Source organism: Crocodylus siamensis, chromosome 6, assembly GCF_052110815.1.
Source record: "Crocodylus siamensis isolate JL-2025a chromosome 6, ASM5211081v1, whole genome shotgun sequence".
Taxonomy (NCBI): Eukaryota; Metazoa; Chordata; order Crocodylia; family Crocodylidae; genus Crocodylus; species Crocodylus siamensis.
In genome coordinates, this window is record NC_143400.1 from 52997714 (window position 1) to 53016854 (window position 19141).

Here is a 19141-nt window from a genome sequence, read left to right on the forward strand (position 1 = left end):
CCTTCCCCAGAATTTCCAAACTTGGGATAGTCCAAACTGGGGCTGAAACAAGAAGTATTTTTGAGTTTGGACACAATCAGCTGCTGATGAATTTTCACATTTTTTTGTCCTTGACAGCCATTTCTTGCAAAGGAAAATCATTTAGTCAAGAACCTGCTTTTTGATGCAGCTCTTAAAAATAGAAAAGATAAAAAGGTGTCACCTGTCACTCAAAAAGATAATGAGGTTGGTCCCCCCGTGAGCTCTGCCAATGACAGCCTTTTGTCCTGCATTTCAAAAGTAGCAATAGGATGTACTGCTTTGGATAAAACAGGCTCTGACATGGATCCACCGCCCATTCACCTGGCCAAATGTGTTCCCCTTTCAGAGAAAAGTTGTAACCTCTTTTTAAGGAAAAAGCTAAGAAAAATAAAGCATCAGAGTAAAATGGGGATAGAAGAGTCTTTTTTTCAAGAAGTTGGTTATTGATTAATTAATTAATTATTAATTAATTTGTAGTGAGGTAGCATCCAACAGAGGCTAGACACCATGGAGACATGTAGTATAGGGCAGTCCCTGCTTCACTGAGCTTTGCAGTCTAAGCAGACAGGAAGGGGATGGGAAACTGAGGCACAGAGAAGGTCACCCAAACAAGATTTCCCAAGGTCACCCAAACAAGAGCTGAGGTTAGAATCTGTAGGTTTTATCCTATTCTGCCCCCAAGGTGCCTGAGAGGATTTAGGTGTCTAACTGATTTAATTCCACCCTGCTCTAGTCCCTGAAAACAAAGACACCTTAATGGATCTACTTTTGTAACATGCTATTTCCTTAGTCTTATGGTGGTGTCAAAAAAGCAGCTAGCACAATAAGGACTTTTAGCGTTAATTTTTTTCTGGAACTTGAGCCAAACAGAACAAGATCACATTTAGGTACCTAATATGCGAAATGGGATCTGGCCTTCTTTAATACTATGCATATAGAATCATAGAGAAATAGGTACTTCCATAGAGCATCTTCCTCAATGACTGGGTCTAAAATCCAGTGGATTCTATGTCCCATGTTAAATAGTGAAACTTTGCTGGTCAGCTTCACTGTGTTTATACATATTTTCTCTTGTTGTTTTGGGGGGGAGGAGATGTGTGTGTGTGTGCGCATGCACAAATTTAGTGTTAGAAAAGCAATGTCATGTTTAGGTTTCAAGCACCGGGAGAATGGTTTGTGTTATTCTGCTGTTTAAAATCACAGCCAGGTTTCTATTCATAGTCAACATTTTTATTTTAAATTTAAACACAGCATACTTCAGATGTTCTGCTGAAATTTGTCAAGTGTCTTTATAACACTTGCAAAAGCCAACCTTTGCATCATAGTCTTGAATATCTTGCTGCAAAATCTGATACAGAGAAGGCCAAGAGAACAATGTTTTTTTTTAAATCAAGATTTGTTATACTAGGCTTAATCCAAGTGAGGAGAACATGTTTAAAGAGTGCCCATGTTTAAGAAAGGGGGAAAAAAGAGGATCCAGGGAACTACAAACCAATTAGCCTCACCTCAGTTGCTGGAAAAATCATGGAGCAGGTTCTCAAGGAATCATAAAAATTAAGGGCTGGAAGGGACCTTGAAAGATCATCAAGTCCTACCCCCCTGCTCTGGGCAGGAAAACTGCTGAGATCAAATGATCCCAGCAAGGTGGATTCCTTGAGGCTGTGCAATCTCCTTCTGCTGGTGACAGATAAACTCTTTCTTTGAACACTATTCTATTTACACTAACAGCTACTAATTTATGCCCATTCCCTGGTTTATCTCATCCCAGAATCAAAGCACATATCTGTCTTATGATGACAGACCCTAATTATGCTGGGATGGTTTCTCACTCGCCTTAAAGGACAATCCCATCTTGTGCACACAGCTCAGCCCAGGCCATTCTAACCACTTGGAGGAGAAGAAAGTTATTAGGACAGTCAGGGTGGATTCACCAAGGGCAAGTTATCCCTGACCAACCTGATTGCCTTCTATGAGGAGGTGACTGGCTTTGTGGATGCAGGGAGAGCAGTGGATGTGGTATACCTTGACTTTAGCAAGACTTTTGATATGGTCTCCCACAGCATTCTCACAGGCAAGCTAAGGAAGTATGGGCTGGATGAATGGACTGTAAGGTGGATAGAAAACTGGCTGCAGCATCAGGGTCAGAGGGTAGAAATCAAGGGCTTGCTGTCTAGTTGACAGCTGGTCCCAAGTGGAGTGCCCCAGGGGTCAGTCCTGGGGCTGGTTTTGTTCCATATCCTATGGCATAGAGTGCACCCTCAGCAAGTTTGCAGGTGACACCAAGCTGGTTGGAGTAGTAGATACGCTAAAGGGTAGGGCTAGGATTCAGAGTGACCTAGACAAATTGGAGGATTGGGCTAAAAGTCCTGCACTTAGGATGGAACAATCCCATGCACCTGTATAGCCTGGGGGCTATCTGGCTAGGCAGTGGCTCTGCAGAAAAGGACCTGCAGGTTACAGTGGACAAGAATCTGAATCTGAGCCAACAGTGTGGCCTAGCTGTGAAGAAGGCTAATGGTATAGTGTGCTGCATTAGTAGGAACGTTGCCAGCAAATCGAGGAAAGTGATTATTCTCCTCTATTCGGCACTGGTGAGGCCACATCTGGAGTCCTGTGTCCAGTTTTGGGGGCCCCAATCAAGAAAGGATGTGGACAAATTGGAGAGAGTCTAGTGGATGGTAACAAAAATGGTTTGGGGGCTGGGGCTTATGACTTGTGAGGAGAGGCTGAGGAAACTGGGTTTATTTAGTCTAGAGAAGAGAAGACTGAGGTGGGATTTAATAGCAGCCTTCAACTCCCTGAAGAGGGGTTCAAAAGGGGATGGAGCTGGACTGTTCTCAGTGTTGGCAGATGAGAGAACAAGGAGCATTGGGCTCAAGTTGCAGCAAGGGAGGTTTAGGGTGGATATTAGGAAACACATTTTCACTAGGAGGGTAGTAAAACACTGGAACAGGTTACCCAGAGAAGTGGTTGACTCTCCATCCTTGGAGGCTTTTAAGACCTGCCTAGACAAAACTTTGGCTGGGAGGATCTAGTTGGGGTTGGTCCTGCTTTGAGCAGGGGGCTGGACTAAATGTGACCTCCTGAGGTCCCTTCCGAACCCAATTTTCTATGGTTCTGTGTTTTGTTAGCATTCTGTAACAAAACAAATCCATACCCTAATGGGTACAGAAAAGACCGCTGTTAAGAGTAATCCCTTTTGATACAGAACAGGAATTAAGGATGTATAAAGATAAACTGATCCTGAAAAGACCTTGTAGGTTACAGAAATTCTGTGTTATAGGTGAATTGCTAGATGTGGGGGATAGTCACTTTCATTCTATCTGAAGAACCATGCTAATAAGCACAAATCTGGCAATGACAAATCTCATCAAATGTCAGACTTGAATCTTTCTCCAAAGGTGAGATTGGATTGGACTGGATTCTTCACTCTTTTTGCATTATAGTAGTAATAGTAAGCAAGTATTGATCCTCTAGATCATGGGGTGCCTGTAGATTTATTAAGTCTGCTGGAGTGTGCTAATATTCCAGCACCTTCCATGTCTCATGTATCAGCATCGCCATGCTTCAAAATGGTGGCAGGGGCTCTTTAACTAAAGCTTATTTGACAAGCTTTAGTTAAAGCGCCCCCCCATTGGCATTTTGAAGTGCAGGGACACTGATACACGAAATGCTGCTGGCATTTTAATTAGAGCAGCTCTTGGAGGTCTAGTTAGGTGTCTGATGAATCCACTTGTACCGAGTCCTGCAACCATTGCACCAAGATCTTTGATGTGTACAATTAGGCAAGTGTATGGAGGAGTGGAGATGCAATTCAAGTGAGATTAAGCCCTCCACAGTGCCCATGCACCATTCAGGTTTCAGCAGGAAGGAGTAATCATCAACACCAGAAGCTGCTACAGAGTCAGGAAGAACAAAGAGGGAAGGAGTCTTCACCATGGTTTTTCACTCATCTTTGTAGTTTCTCCTCAGAAATACAAGGCTGGATCTTCACTGTTATCAGGAATGGTTTTCTTGCCTTTCATGTCTATGTGGGCAGAATGTCTTGGGCACATAGCCAATATGTCATCGGGCATTTCACATTTACTCAGAAAGTTGATAGAAAGCCACAGATAGGCTCCATCCCTCCTTCTTTCCTCTAGCAAGCCAGGAAAGGTGAAGGAAAGAGCACTCCAAGGAAATCCTTCTCTATGGTTTCAGTGCTTTCCCATGTAAGCCGGACACTAGGGGTCCCTCTTCCCTACAAAGTCTACTGAAAGGCCATCTGAAGTTTTTCAGAAAACTGGCATCTGTGGAAGTTTTACCCTGAAAAGTCAGATGATCCAAATTTTTCTTCTAATTGAATTTCCTACCTTAGTTAAATGAATTTATTATTATTATTATCTGTGCAAAGCAGAAGCTTATGGCTTTTTTTTAAAGAAATGAGAAAACAATGCCCAAAACCCCTTTTGTTTTTTGATTTCTTGACAATATTTTAAAATGAAAATGAAGGAAAAAATAATCTGAGTTAGTTTTCAGGGCCAAGAGAATTAGATCATGTCTTAATAACAGCTTGGGAAGGTGGGCTAATAGCTTTTGCCCCAAGCCCAGTGGAGACACAGGACAAGAATGGCAAAAGTGAATTTCTAGGAATCCTTATCAGACAGTGGCTGGTGCCACTGTGCAGCACCCAGCTGTACAAAAACACAGCATATGGCAGTCCCTGCCTTAAAATCTTGCAGCCTAAAGGACATAGCATAAGAGGGGGATGAAGCAAACAAGTAGGGATAAGACAGAGTAAAAAAGTGATGTTTTAGCTTGGTCATATGCACGGGCCCTAGGCAGTCAAGAGCAGTGCTCACAACACATTCTCTGTTCCCCAGCTGTTACCAGTGGACAGTTTTCTACATGCATCACAGCAGGAATTAGTAGTAGGGAGGAAACTTGAGGAAGATAATGCTTTGATTTTGTCAGTTTTGATGGGGAGCTTCTTCCCCACCTCAAAGGCAGGTGGTGGGCAGAAAGTGCTCAGGGGCCGGTGGGAGAAGCAGAAGGCAGGTGCTCTTCTGAGCACACTGATCTGCTTCCCAGGTTAACAGTGGCATTCACTAAAAGGTGTATGGGGGGGGAAACAGTTTAATGAGCAAACCAGTTATCAGCAAGGAGAGGGAGGTATGTGACCCTGGGCAATCTCTTTCTCTCTTTCTACCTTGTTTCTTTACATTGTAATCTCTTTGGGGCGTAGACTTAAGTATATGAAGAACACCTGGTACATTGGAGCCCTATTCTTAGAGTCTGTAGGCATCAGTGTAGCAGACACAGTCATCACAGCTGGAGAAGGTATGTCAGCTGCTCCACATTTGACTTTTATATTGTAGGATGTTTTTAAGAGCAAAAATGTATTTAATGGAGTTCATTAAGATGACGCCAGTCACCCCCTTCGGAGAAGCAATGTGCAAGTCTATATAAGTGGAACAATAAAACAGGAAAAATATCCCATTCACATCATGCTTGTTTCTGCCCTGTATTGAAAAGAATGGTTGCAGGTTCACCCCACCACACCCCAGGGAGTACAATGACTTTTTAACCTTGGCAGGCCTGGGTGAAGAGAGTCCATTAAAAATAACTGGAATCTAAATGAGGTGTTTTCATTAGTCTGGGCTTCCAAAAAGCACTGGGATGGCTTCCAGACCCGCACTTCACAGCAGCATCGTGCTGCTGCTGGCATTGTTTTAGAACAACACAAAATCTTTTCACATATCACAGTGGCTGATGACGAGGAGAGGGCATGGTACCTGCTCACCTCCAGGGACAGATGCATGCCGGGAGTTAGATGCCAGGTTGGGGAAGAGAGGGTGGATTTAGTTATTGCATGAGTGAGTATGAATCCTAACATACTGGAAGCACAGACACCAGTTCTCAGTGTTCTCTTTAACTGAAGGACCTTAGAGGTTTCTATTTTGCTAATAGAAGAGTGGTTAAGAGGCAGCTCGATTCTGTTTGATAAGAATCAAATGCAGGAGAAAAGATCTAAAATTAGGGGTCTTAACTCTAGCAGACAAAAGTCTTCCAAAATGTGACAGCTGGAAACTGAATTCAGCAAAGTTCAATGTAAAAATAAAAAGCATATTTTTAACCTTGGAAAGCAATCAGTTGGACTAGCTCACAGAAAGAAGTGGTAAATTCTCTGTCCCCTGGAGTCTTTAGATGCAGATTGAATGTCTCTCTAAACAGGTGCTCAGGCTTCAGCTGAAGTTGTGGGGCTTGTTGTGAGAGGTCATGGGGAGGAAGTTCTCTGGTCTTTGTTATAGAAGAGATGACATGACCATTGCCCAACAGGAACTGCCAGCCTGGTTGAGACCCCACATCCATCTAGTTGGTGGTATGCCTGGTAGTGGCTGTCACTGGCTCTTTGGAAGGGAAGCATAAGAACCCAAACATTAGCAGATGTGGGATAAATTGTCCCCTGCTTTAAATCTCACTGTGATCTTTAACAGCTGGAGATTAGCCTAGCCATCCTTTCCAGCTTTAAAATCTAGGAATCTAGGCTGGATAACTTTTAAAAATGTGGACACAGTAGTGATGCTATTGCTGTTTGCCTGCTCTCTTCACCGAACACCCTGTAGAGTACAACACCTACTTTACTGTACTCACATTATCAACTGATTGTAAGGACAGTGTCCTCCAGAGCACCCCATTCAAATGACTGTAAGGACTATGTCCTCCAAAGCAGCCTTGCGTGCCCATTCACTGTCTTTCTTTGCAGCATGCACAGTTCGGTAGCCTTTTTCTTCCCCTCTCCTTCTTGAGCCTATGGCACTCAGTTCCAAGATGCTGTAATGTTATTTCAGTTCTCTTACCCTTTCCCACCTTTCTTCCCCAGTAATTTTCCATTCTTTTACAGCACAACTCATTGCTATTGATAAATGCAGTACTGCACACCTAATCTGAAAAGCCATTGAGCCTCCAAGTCCAAACTTTATACTTTAGCCAGGCATTTGGTTGATTTTTAAGTCATTGCTTTCTAATTACTGCAACTTTTTTTACTTCAGTGTAAGAGCTTTGACAAACCAAAGAGTGCCTTTCTCCCAAGTGTTGACTTTAAGGAAACAAATCCCAGGATGTTTCAACCCATCTGGCTATATATTGCCCACTTTCCATGTGGGTTAGGTCCAACTACAAGATAAAAGGAGTCTTTCCTTTGAGTGTGATAGAAACTTGATGTGACTTCCCATCAGGTTGCATTTCTTTGGTTGCTTTTGTGGTATTACAATCCAGCCAGTTTTCTAAGTTTCTGGAGGAGTGATGACCTACATTTCTAATGTAATAAAACAATCAGGAAAGATGTCTTTGAAAAAAGGCAGATATTCCAGAATTAGCTGCTATTTACTGTATTTAGAGTCTAAACCATATTCCTCATGCTTCAGGGGAATGAGGAAAGGCGTATCAGATCTTTCATTCCTCTTCTAGGGAAATGAATTCCTTTTAATTGTTCTAGGATGAAAAAGGAAGTCACAGTTCTCTGTTTCTTTTTGAAGCCTGAAAAAAGGTGGCATTTTCTGATCACTGCTTAGACATCTGTTGACTTCTCTCAGGGTCAGAGATGCTAAAGATGGAAAGATATGTAGGAGGCCTCTGTCAATATGAAGTGCTTTACCATGGCATGTTTTTCAGTTCCTTTTTTTTTTCTTTTTTTACAGTCTTGTCTTACTTGCTGACGTATCTAAGAGAAAATGCCACCTCTTGTAAATGATGACAGCAACTGATAACTGGAAACGGAGAATATTTCCTGTTCAGAGTCACAGCATAGTGCATCATTGTGGGGCAAATCTGAAAGAAGGCATTTCATAAATGCCTCGCCAGCTTTTGTTGTTTGGTGGTGTTTCTGGTCCTCACGCCGCTGGCCAAGTTCTGGGCTGTATTTGCTTTGATATTGTTGAACTTTCCTGTAATGTTGACTTAACCCTTCTTGTTTGACAACAGGATGTCCCTGTGAATGAGTAGCTGCATCTCAGTGGACCTTATCCTGTATAAATATTAATTGAACAAATCAAACCAAACCAAACACAGACTCAGAGGCACATAATCAGGAGGCTTCCCAACAGTCAGTAGGGTGGGAGTCCCTAATCTCTGAGAAATGGCAGCTTCTGCTAGCATGCAGGAAACAGGGAGTGTCTCAAAATTACATACTCAGGGTCCAATTCTCTGCTACTTTTTTCCTACACTGGAAAGAGCTAATGGCAAAGAAGGGCTTTGCAAGGGTCCCTACCCACTGGGTCCTGGGAAGCAGACAGCAACACAGTGCAACCGTCTTGGGGAGATGGAAAGCTTTGGTAAGAGAAATCTATTCAAGAGTGGGGTCAGGTGGGGAAGATTTAATTATTACTCTGTTTGCATGCCAGCTCTTTAGCCTGTCTCTCCTACAGCTGTCTGTTTTCATTCTCATATTCCTTGTTAGCTCAAACACAGTCATTCCAGGTTGACTGTCCTCCTTCTGGGTATTAACTGTCCATCTTCTTGTTTCCTTCCCTTGTAAGTGCATCAATAAGTGTGTTTATAGACCACTGTGTGAATGGTCCTTTAGGAAGAGCAGTCAGCTCCTATTCTGCTCACAACTAATGGTCTTCCTCTCTTAGCTCAAATGCTGGAAATCTCTGCTTGCAGCCGGAAGTCCTGGGCTCACTCTTTGCTGAGGACCTGACCAGCAGAATCACTCTGTACAAATTTCTCCAGTATGTGGGTCATACTGAGTTTTCTTGGGAACCTTTCTTGAGGGCGTGACGCTTGCACTTGTGGTGTAAGGGCTGTTCTTTGGGCAGACATATTCTGCCTTCTATAATCTATTCCTACATCTAAGCACATAGGGCACATCTCCACATGCATTAATGTGCTTTAGTTAATGTGCATTAAATCTAGTACTTCCAATATGAGGTACTAGGAAAATGCATAGTAGTCTGTCTTAATGCGCATCAACTCAAGAGCACGCTTTTTAAATGACACTTAATGTGTATTAGCCTATTTTAATATGCATCAAGTAAAAAGCATGTTTTTTAAAGTGATGCTTTAATGCACATTAAAATAGGTTAGTGCATATTAAAGCACAGGTGTAGATGTACCCATACTGCTTACAGGCCTTCTCTCCAGAAGACAGTGGCCATCTGGGAGATGGTATGTTTCCTACAGCCTGAAAGAAATGGGCTTTGCCTTCTAGAGTTGGTATCTCCTCACAATTCAGTGTGATGTCACAATTGCTCTAAACCAGCAATTGTATTCTAGGCACATGCTGTTGACGCATGCCAAGGCCACGTCAGACTTCTGATCAGAGTGAACCAGACCAGAGGCATCTGATTCAGTCAGTGTGAGCCATTTCCCTGTGATCTGGACTCTGGGAGGGAAAGCTAAGAGATCTGGGGGTGGACTGCTAACCCAATGTGAAGTGGTTCCCCTTTCTGTGGGCTTAGAAGAAAAGCAAAAGCAATGGGTATGTGCTGAGAGAAGGGAAAACATGGGGCTGAGTGGGAGGGAGCTTCTTAGCTAAGAGGGGCTGAGTGGGAGGGAGCTTCTTAGCTGAGAGGAGTGAATGAGTTTCATTCTTTTCTTCCATGGGGGCTTTCTGTACCCAGTTCTGGAAAGGGCCTTTTGCTTTCTGTCAGCCGCAACGCACATCTGTATTTTCTCCTATTGCTACAGTAGCTGGTGTGGGAGCATCTGGGAGGCTGGTAGGTGGCTGAGGAAATGATGATGCTCTCAGCCCAGCTGCTACCCAGGACCAGCATCTGTCAGGAGAAGAGGGCTGTGTATCTTCTGCCCTGTGGGAGCAGAAGGAAGGGCCCCCACTGCCAGGTCCCCAAAAATGAGTAATGAACAGAAGGTCTGATACTGTATCAACCTCTCTAGATGCATCTTGTGTCTTACAGAAGTGAGGAAAAATTGCCTTCAGATGTTCAGAGGGAGTCCAGGAAGGGGTAGCTTGAGTCTTAAAACAAAGCAGGCAAACGGGGAAGGGCAACCTCCCAGTACTGGTACTTTACTAGTGCAGCCTGTGCACTCATATGAAGGTAGTAACCCTCCAATCACCTGTTGATCCTCATCCTCCAAGAAGAGATGAGCTCAATCTTCCAAGTTGTTCCCAGATTGATTCCATCAAGAACCATCTGCTTTACTGTCTCCTGTTGTTTTGTGTTCACCATTTTGTCAGCAGTCCCCTGTTTCTCCCCTATGTTTCTCATTCCAGTGATTGTTTTGGTCATATAATTTTTCTCCCAAACCTCTGCATCTTTGGGGCCATACCAAGTTATGTGTCTTAACTTGTCTTCCCTGTGGCTCTTGGTAGAGCGGTAATTTTACGGGACAGAGCCTTGCAAGAGTTTCTTTAAAATGTCTATAATCATTTATATTGAGTTTCCATCAAGTGGTGGCTTGGGGCACATAATCAGCTCATTCCTTTCTACTCCTACCATTTAGAAATTGAAAATGTTTCCCCATCCTTACTGTTACTGCTTATTTGGTTCATTTTATCCCATTTTCATATAATGATATACCTGCAATCCTTTTCCATTTAGAGTCTTTTATTCCATGATCTGTTTGTTTGTGACAAGATTACATAACTTTACTTTATTATTACCAAATGTAATTAAAAAAAAAAAAAGGAAATTATGAAGTCCCTTCCTATTCATACTTCTCCAATCTAGGGTTCTGGACTATACCCATGATCATAGCATATGAATAGCTCCCTGGCATCATTTGGAGGGAGTCCCCAGTGACCTTTATGGAGGCTTTGGTTCTTTTCCCTTTCCTAGGGGAGCCGTTATTGCTCGAAATGTTTGTACTAGTCTAGTAGTACTCTTAGAGCTTTACCAAAGACAGTCCTATAGCGTGGTCTATAAGGGGCTCTGATTTTTGGATTAATCACTTTCCTTCTGGAAGGTGACTCTGCAGCTGAGACTGCCACTGAGCGTACGTAGCTAAAGCTCCTGTGTGCTTCTCTACCTCCAAGGAGCACCACTCATCAGGGTAGATGGGAGAACTGAAGCTCAAGAGTGAAGGCCTTAGCTTGATAATAAAAGCTGACTGGGAGCCAGTGGAGGGAAGCGCAGTGCATGTTCTCTGTGCTGACAGCAGCTTAATTTGTGGAAGATGGGGAACTGCATTCTGTAGTGTGAGGCCCTGAGTACATGAATGCATGCTCCACCTGCAAGATATCACATCTACCTAAAGAACCTTGTCTGCTCAGCCTGCAGCATGCCTGTTGTTTTCACATTCTGCTTTGGTGAGTAATACATAATCCAGCCCAGAGGTAACAAGAGCATGAGCCACCAGGCCCAAGTCCTTGTCCAGAAGGAAGGAGTGGAGTTTCCTAGCAGGAGGTAGAAGAAGATGTACTTTGTCACTGATGCTACTTAAGTATCTCAGCGCAGTATTAGTAAGTGAGGATTAGTGCTGGAAGGGAGGAAGAAAAGGGTCCACCCAAAATACTTATTTAAAAAAAAAAAAGAAAAGTTAAAGCAAGATTGTTTCAGGGGTGCTTGAAGTGGACACACACCACATCAGCCAGCTGAGGGTTAATGAGCTGCTCTGGGCTGAGTAGCCTCTCTCTGTCACACCTGTAAGCAATGTCAGGTCTGAAGGCAGGATGTGAAAGAGGAGGAGCTGAGCTGGAGAGGAGAGGAGAGGGCATTCCTGCAGTCAGGACTGGTGACTGGGTGGGTCTCCTTGGAGAGGAGTGAGGGTCTGATGCCTAGCCATGACTTTGGAGCTGTAGCTGAAGACTTGCTTGTGAGTACCAAGCTAGGCTGGGGCAGCCCAGAAGCTGTCCTCAGGAAGAGACTCTTGCTAGGACCTTGTGGTGGTTCAGTTGTGTTCAGTCTCCCTTTTGATCTCTTACAGGACATGGATTTGACAGATTCCTATCAATCTCTCCCAGCCAGACCTGTTATGAAACGAGGTGAGTTTGGTGCCCTGGGAGAAACCTCCATAACTGGGTGAAAGTTCACTTCCAAGAGAAACCGTTTTGGTTTGGACATTAGCTGACTTAAAGGGTGTTTGGGGAGTGTGGGGGTGTCTTCAGTGGAAGAAAATGACTAAACAAAAGGCTGTTCTGTGTTGCATGGAAAAACCTTAAAATCCAGAAAATGTTCAGAAAGGTTGAAAGTTTCCATTTTTATCTCTGGTTAACTCTGAGAACTTGGTAAAGATGAAATGCATTCAGGAAAAAGTTTTGGGGCTGCTGAAGTAGCTTCCCTCCCCCCTGCTTCTTTCTGATGGAAAGTTTTGGCCAAAAAACTTCACCCAGATATATTTAAGACCTCAAACCTTTGCATTGTGCTTAGAAAAATGGTTTAAAACATGGTGGAAGTGGAGGAGGTGCCATCCTGGCTAGCTTTTCCAAGCATTTCCCTCTTTTGAGTTGTACCCAAACTATGAATTTCTCCCAGTGATGGCTTCCAGTATGCTCTGTGAGATCTTAATAATGGCAATGGATGCACCTGTGGAAAATAGATAATTAACTGAATCTCACTAGAATATTGTTGGGGGGATGGGGATGGGGAAGAGACTCCAAAGGTAAAGGCCTTTGGAGGAAGTGGGGCAATTATCTTCTGCCCCTCTCTGTATCCTGTTAGACAGGAAACTATTGGCACAGCTACAGCAGTGCTCTGTCTGTGCTTGTGGTGTTCCAGGAATTAGTTAGGAGAAGCGTAAGTCAGTATGAGCATGGAGATATTGCCTGTAATCCCTAGCTATGAATCAGCCATCCTTCAGGAAGCCCCAGTGAGAGCCATCAGGGAAAACTTAAAAAGAGCAATAGTTTTTCATATGAAGATAGCATAACATCTCTTATCCCTGGCTATGGTGAGCTGTCTCCAGAAGGGGAAGCATTTTGTGGTGCCTCTAGGTCTCTTCTATCTAAATTTAAACTACCATTGTTTTCTTGACGACTTCATTGTGGGTGTGTGAGAGAGACAAAGTTATTAATAAACAATTGAATGTGGTTTGAAGAAGCTGTCAAAAATGCTATTCAGTGGTGGTTGAATGGTCCAGAGGTGCTATATTGAGCCAGACATCTGACGGAGGAACCTCCACCCCACTGCTGATCTGTCCAGGAGGACTATATTTATATTCCTTAATAATGGTTCTCTTGAGAAGCCCAGAGGAAAGGCAAGCACAGGACAAGATGACCCATGTCTGTTCCCATTTGGCCACAGAGACGCCAATTAGCACTTCCCAGTCAAGAGACGCTGACAAAGCGGTGTTGGAGGAAAGATAAGGCAGAGACTGGCAGGCACTTTTCAAGAAGCTCTTCCCAGAAAGGGCTTGGAGTTTCTTGTTTCTGTGCCCCAAACCAGGAGCTGTCCTGGAAAGGCAAAGAGAAGTGAAGCCAGAGGTCAAACAACAGGAACAGGCACTGAGGAAATGGTACCTGACTTTAATTAAGTGCATTTTCACAGATAACATGCCACTGAGCATGAGTCATGGATTTATTTTTCTTTCTCCGTGGTCAGTGAAGTGGAGATATGCGCGTGTGTTTTGTTTCTTGTGCCATGTACAGTCTGGCCTATGTTGACTGATGGGAGGATTTCCGATGTCCCCACCAAAATGAGGACAGTACTAGGAAACCATTGGCCAAGAGCAGTGTCTTGGGGTCCCCTGCTAATAGTGTTCCTAGGAATGTTGAGAGACACTTTCATGGGCACAAAGGATGCAAAGAGTTTGACACCTAACTTTGCCGTGCCTGTAAAATCCACTGGTGCCAGCCAAGTGCTGCTAAATGTAATTATATCAACTTGACTCCAGTTCCACCGTGCAGGCTGTGCTAGGAGAGGAGGAAGACTTCAGCAAACAAATGAAAGCCCCTTGTAAAACTACTATGCAAACCTAAATGTTACTCTTATTTTTTTGCCAGATCCTAGTTGTGCTAAGGGACAGTGCAGGGAAATCTCATCCCATGGACTCAGCCAGCCCTTCTTCCTTGGGGATAAAATGCCTAATAGCACAGCAGCCCCAGACCAGATTAATAGACCTTGAAGGCTAAAAGAGTTCAGACTCTTCCATAATTCAGTCTAGAAGCTTTTGCCCTGTCATCCATGCATCAAGTCTTTAACTCCTTTCTTGACTCTTGAAAGACTTGATTTAAAGGCTTGCATGAGTGAGACTCTAATGACTAAGAGATGCAATGGACTGGCTTAGGATCTTCCCCATATAAAGAGTAGCCTGAATTTTGAAAGCAGAAACTAGACAAGCACTAGAAAGCAAACTCTAAATGAGGAGTCGGTAGGTCTTTATATGGCACTGCTTTAAACTAATATTAAAGAGCCTTGTGAAGGAACTTTGTGAATTTAACTTTATAACAGGAAATTCATTTCTTGGCATTGATCTGTCTTATTTATACTTTGGGGTTAAGTGACTGTCATTCTCATCAGAGCAGTTATAAATCAGTTGAACTTATTCCTTCACTTACTGACACTAAGCCTAAGCTTACTTGATAATGCTGGCTTCCCCAGAAGGGAGGAACTGTGCTTCCTGGATGTGGTCCAAAGATGTGGTTGTGAGTCATTGTAACCCTTGCCTCCACCACAGCAGCGATGATGGTCCCCGGAGGTCGTGAGCTGAAGCAGCCTGTCAAACTAAATACAGAGTTAGACGTACGACACCACAAAGGCAACTTTCAGCTAGACCTTGTGTTGTGACAACATTCCCAAACTTGTGTTGGGGTTAAGTACTCATGGATGCTAAAAATTTCAGTGCCTGGGCAATTCCCATGTATGCAGTTTAAAATAACAGCAGCAACAATAGTAACAGTAATCACGATACCCTAGTAATATTAACGATGATGGCGTAATAATAAATAAAGCAAAATTTTAAAACGTCACACCACATAAACTGTCCTGGAGACTGCAGTTTCGGCATTTCATGAGTATCAGACCCACCGCTCCTATACCTGACTGATCTTTGCTCACTGGGAGTAGTACTTTACTTCCCATGGCCCCACTGCAGGGAACAGGTCATGTTTTGCTGCTGGCATTCGCATGCAACCTTAGTGGGAGGTCGCATGTACAAGATACGCCATTGTAAACTCTGGTGTGCACTTGCAGTGTGTCAGCTCCTCTCTGGTAAATATGTCCTTACCTCACTGTAAATACATAGTAGCTTACCCATCCATGAAAGCAGCATAAGCTACCTCTCGCTTCCACCAGGACAAGTGTGTGTACATGAACAGTTACTGGGGACCTGACTGACTTCAAGTTCACACTCTGCTTTACCTTATTATAGAAAAATCAGGCTGGAAGGGACCTTTGGAGGTCATCTAGTCCAATCCCCTACTTGAGGCAGGATCATCACTATCCGAACCACCCCAAGCAAATCCTTGTCTAACCTGTTGCTAAACTACACAGGCAACCCTGTCGCAACCACAAAGCATAGCACCCTACCCGGCTGCAAGTAAAGCAGGGGGACCGTGGTGGCCAAAGTCCTGCTGCTGCTAGGAGTGTTAAAATATACTCAAGAGATCCAAGGAAGAGGGGCCACACTTCTCACTACAGAGGAGGGCAACCAAGTTGTTTGTGCACCTGTGTTCATCAGTCCCCTTAAATAGCTTCAGTTTGAATAAAGAGCAAAGGAGTCGGTCTCAGTGAGTAGAATTCAGATTACAGCTGAATCCCTTAGCAGGTCTGGGTACTTACAGACCTATAGTAGTTCACTGCAGGATAACCTTCAGTCTCCCCTAAGAATGGAGAAATAAATCACATTTTAGTAGGGCTGGTAAGACCTTTTATTTAAAGCTTTTTCTGGCAAAAACAAAATGGACTTTGAGGGGAAAGAGTCAGTTGTGAAAAATGCCTTGCTTTTCAAATTGTCAAAATATGTTCAAAGGGAAAACTTATTGGGTTTTTGCTCTGAAATGTTTCTTAATTTCTCATTTTAAAATATCAAAATTTAAGTGAGATGGCTGAAAGAAAGTTATTTTGACCCAAACTGAATCTTCTAGACTCAAATTTTGTCCTAAAAATTCCAGATTCAGACTTTGTCCTAATTCAGGATGGCTTTTCTTTTTGAAATTATCTAACTTTTTCAGATACGAGGAATCTGTTGGCTCCCTACCTATATTGAAAATGGAATTGGCTCTTGAACACTCCCAAGTTGCTATTGTCTTGTTATCTGGAAATACTGCATTTTCCAAGTCTAAACAAAACTCTACTTGTTTGTCTTGCCCTTCTCCAAGAAAACGTACTCTTTTTGGATATTTCTCACTGTCCTACTGTGGGGGGGGGATGTTACCATGGACTGGAAACTTCTGTGTTAGGTGCTGCCTTTATGTCCAGCTCTGATGACTGCCTGGACATGAATTGCCAATTTAGAACAACTGAGGAAAACTTTACTGGACCTAATCAGCCCCAAGCTCGCTCGCTCGCTCGCACTCTCTTTCTCTCAAGCTGTGTGATTTTAGGACTGAAGAGATGGGAAGTTTTGGGGTTGGCTTTTTTTGGTGTCTAAAGGTATTGCAATCTGTTTGAGGCTTATGCATGCTAATACAGTGAAGCATTATTGCTGTTTGTCTAGTGCAGGCATTGAATACAATAGTACCACATTTAATGCCCCAGAACACTCAGAATAATGGTATCTTTTGCTTAAGTATGAGTTGCCTGTAGTTGGATGTGACATTACAGTTTGAAGAGCCCTCTGATGTTGGGATCCAGTAGCCGTCCTGCTGCCAGAAGAAGGACCGTAGCTGGTGCGGTAACTCTATTGATTTACGGTGAAGGCTGGACTTGGTGCCTGGAATGTCTCTTGGAAATATCACTCCTTGCTCCGTCCAGAGCTGCACTTAATGCTGTCTGTCTGGGGCAAAGTCACAGCTCTGTGTGTTTCTTGTGGCTCACTCTTGGCCAGAGTTCTCCCATTCACTGGAACTACTGCAGAGCACAGATAGGGTTTCTGAACAGTGTTTCTTTCTCCTCCCCCTCCTGCCCTTTTCTTTTATGAAGATTTCTTCTGAACCTGTCTGCTTGCTCTATGGTTCATTTCCAGTGCAACTGTTTATCTCTGATCTACCAATGTGGCCCAGCTACTTCTTTCAACATGTATAGAAATGTCCCAGGAGGGAACTGTGAATCCAGGGGAGTTCTCTACCACAGCAGTCCTGGAACAAGAAGAGGTACCTTGGTCCAGTGGCTGTGAGAGAGGTCTTCTGGGATGCCAAGTAAAGTGAACACACTCTTTTTCCGGCCTGTTATCATATGATCCTGGAGGTCTCTTCACTCTTCTGTACCTAGCTCCCTTCCTGCTCTCGATCCATTTAGATCTAGACCAGCAGCTCTCCAACCTATTGCTTATGACCACAAAAAGTTATGCTTTCCAATAGAAATGGGTCTCTTTAGGTAGACAGGGACAGCAAAGACTGGTGCCTGAGGCATGGTTACTTGCTCCTTATTGTTGTCCATGGGCCAGCGCAGGTTGAGACCATTTCTTCAAGTAGATTACTTGCTCCATGGCAGATCAGATCACTTTTTGCTGAAATAGATTAGTTTTGCACAAGTATATTTCCCATCAGAAATGTTGTTTCGAAATTCTCTGCAGGCAAATGTCAGTCTTGTCTCTGTGAGTTTCTGTTAGTGAATCAGATTTGCCTATCCTTTGGGAAAGCTAAGATATAAAGGGTATGACCAGACTCCCACCTTGAGAGATGAATGATATCAAAGGGAGAAGTGAGTGAAGTATTGCTTTTCTGCCTTGCCACAATTGTGAGGGACAGACTGAGCTTGATACGGTTTTAGGCAGGTCTGTGAGGGCAAGAGGTGTCACAGTCTGAAGTTTTTCTGTGCAGAAGAAGTGGGTTGTAGGTCAAGAGCTGAGTAGTGAGAAGAACATACTGGAGACAGAAAGAAGGGGGCTGAATGATGGGAAGAAGGGGGCTTCACTAGAGGAGCAGGGGGATGAAAAACCTAAGCTGCCTTAAAAAGGCCAGAAGCCACAATCAGGATAAATGAAAATCAAGAATTGGAAAGTTTCATAAGCGGGGTTGGTTTTTTTAGTCACTGTTTCCTTGGACCCTCCCAGAAAGCTTTTCCTACATTGCCAGTGAGTCCAGGTGGGTGAAAGTCCTATGTTGGGTGCTTTCACAGAGACATAGAACTGCCCCACCTTGGCCATGCCAATTTGTCTGCTAAGTTAGTAAAGCTTTTTTTGGAAGAGTCAGAGGAAGGCCATGGCTCCTGGGTTGAGGAGCATGCAACCTGCTTGTGGGTTCTGCTGAAAGCACGGTGGAATTTTCATGTTCCATGGAAAGCTTTTGTTCCACCGACCTGGCATCTTTTGTCAGACAGTGTCCATTGGGAAACTTCTGAGCAGCTTTCCATTGGAAAATGTGTGTTTGCTGGACTCAAAGCATTCGGCAGGAATGTGGCCATCCTGTCTGAGCCTCTGGAAACCTTCCATCAGAAGCTTGCCTGCTTCTCTCTCTTGCCTGAGAGGAAGCTGGGTTGCCAAGCTGCAGGTTATAGGGTTTCTCCAAGGCTTGCCAGCCCAATGGGTTGCCAGGCTCCCTGGGACAGCTTATTTTCCTGCTAGCCAGCTCCCCTGCTCAACAAGCTACTTGGGAGCTAAGCTACTGGCTCCTTTGTTCATTTCTAGGCTACACAGGAGCTCGTATGGTCCTCAGCTAGCCACTTTTCCTGCTGTTGTGATCTTGCCCATCAGACAGACCGCTGGCAAACCAGAAAAGCTCTGATTCAGTTCTCCCCACACAGTATTGTTTTGGAAATCCTTCCTATGGAATAAAAAAGATGATGTGTTTTGGTTCGGTTTTTTTCCCCCTCCTGATTCAGAATGAAAGAGGAGGGGAAACCAAAAATTTCACAATGTTTCATGGAAAGGGATTTCCATTTTCCAGCCAGCTCTGTTAACAAACACCAAGCACCTGTCCTATGCCATGAGATAGGAGCAGCAGGCACAGTGACATTGGGCCTAAATCCTGAGCAGAAGGCTGTACAAAAAAACACAGTGAAGAAGCTGTTCGATGCATGAGCTGGAACAAGCAAGCTTTATTCTCACTTTCCCCTGGCAGAGGCTTAAGCAGCAGAAACTGCTGTTGCCATACTTCCTCCTTTTTAATGTGCAAGCCTATCTCCAGCAACTGAAAAAGGTATGG

At 43.8% G+C, this 19141-nt stretch overlaps 1 protein-coding gene across 1 annotated transcript in view; it reads left to right on the plus strand.

The window, feature by feature from the left end:
- The first annotated feature begins 8182 nt into the window (after window positions 1-8182).
- The window catches only part of SLCO2A1 (solute carrier organic anion transporter family member 2A1), a 105424-nt gene continuing 94465 nt past the window's right edge, over window positions 8183-19141 (plus strand). Inside the window, exons 1-2 of the mRNA XM_090053302.1 lie at window positions 8183-8333; window positions 11887-11944. Coding sequence (XP_089909428.1) covers window positions 8238-8333; window positions 11887-11944 — 154 coding nt within the window. The 5' untranslated portion in view covers window positions 8183-8237. The remainder of the gene's footprint in view (window positions 8334-11886; window positions 11945-19141) is intronic.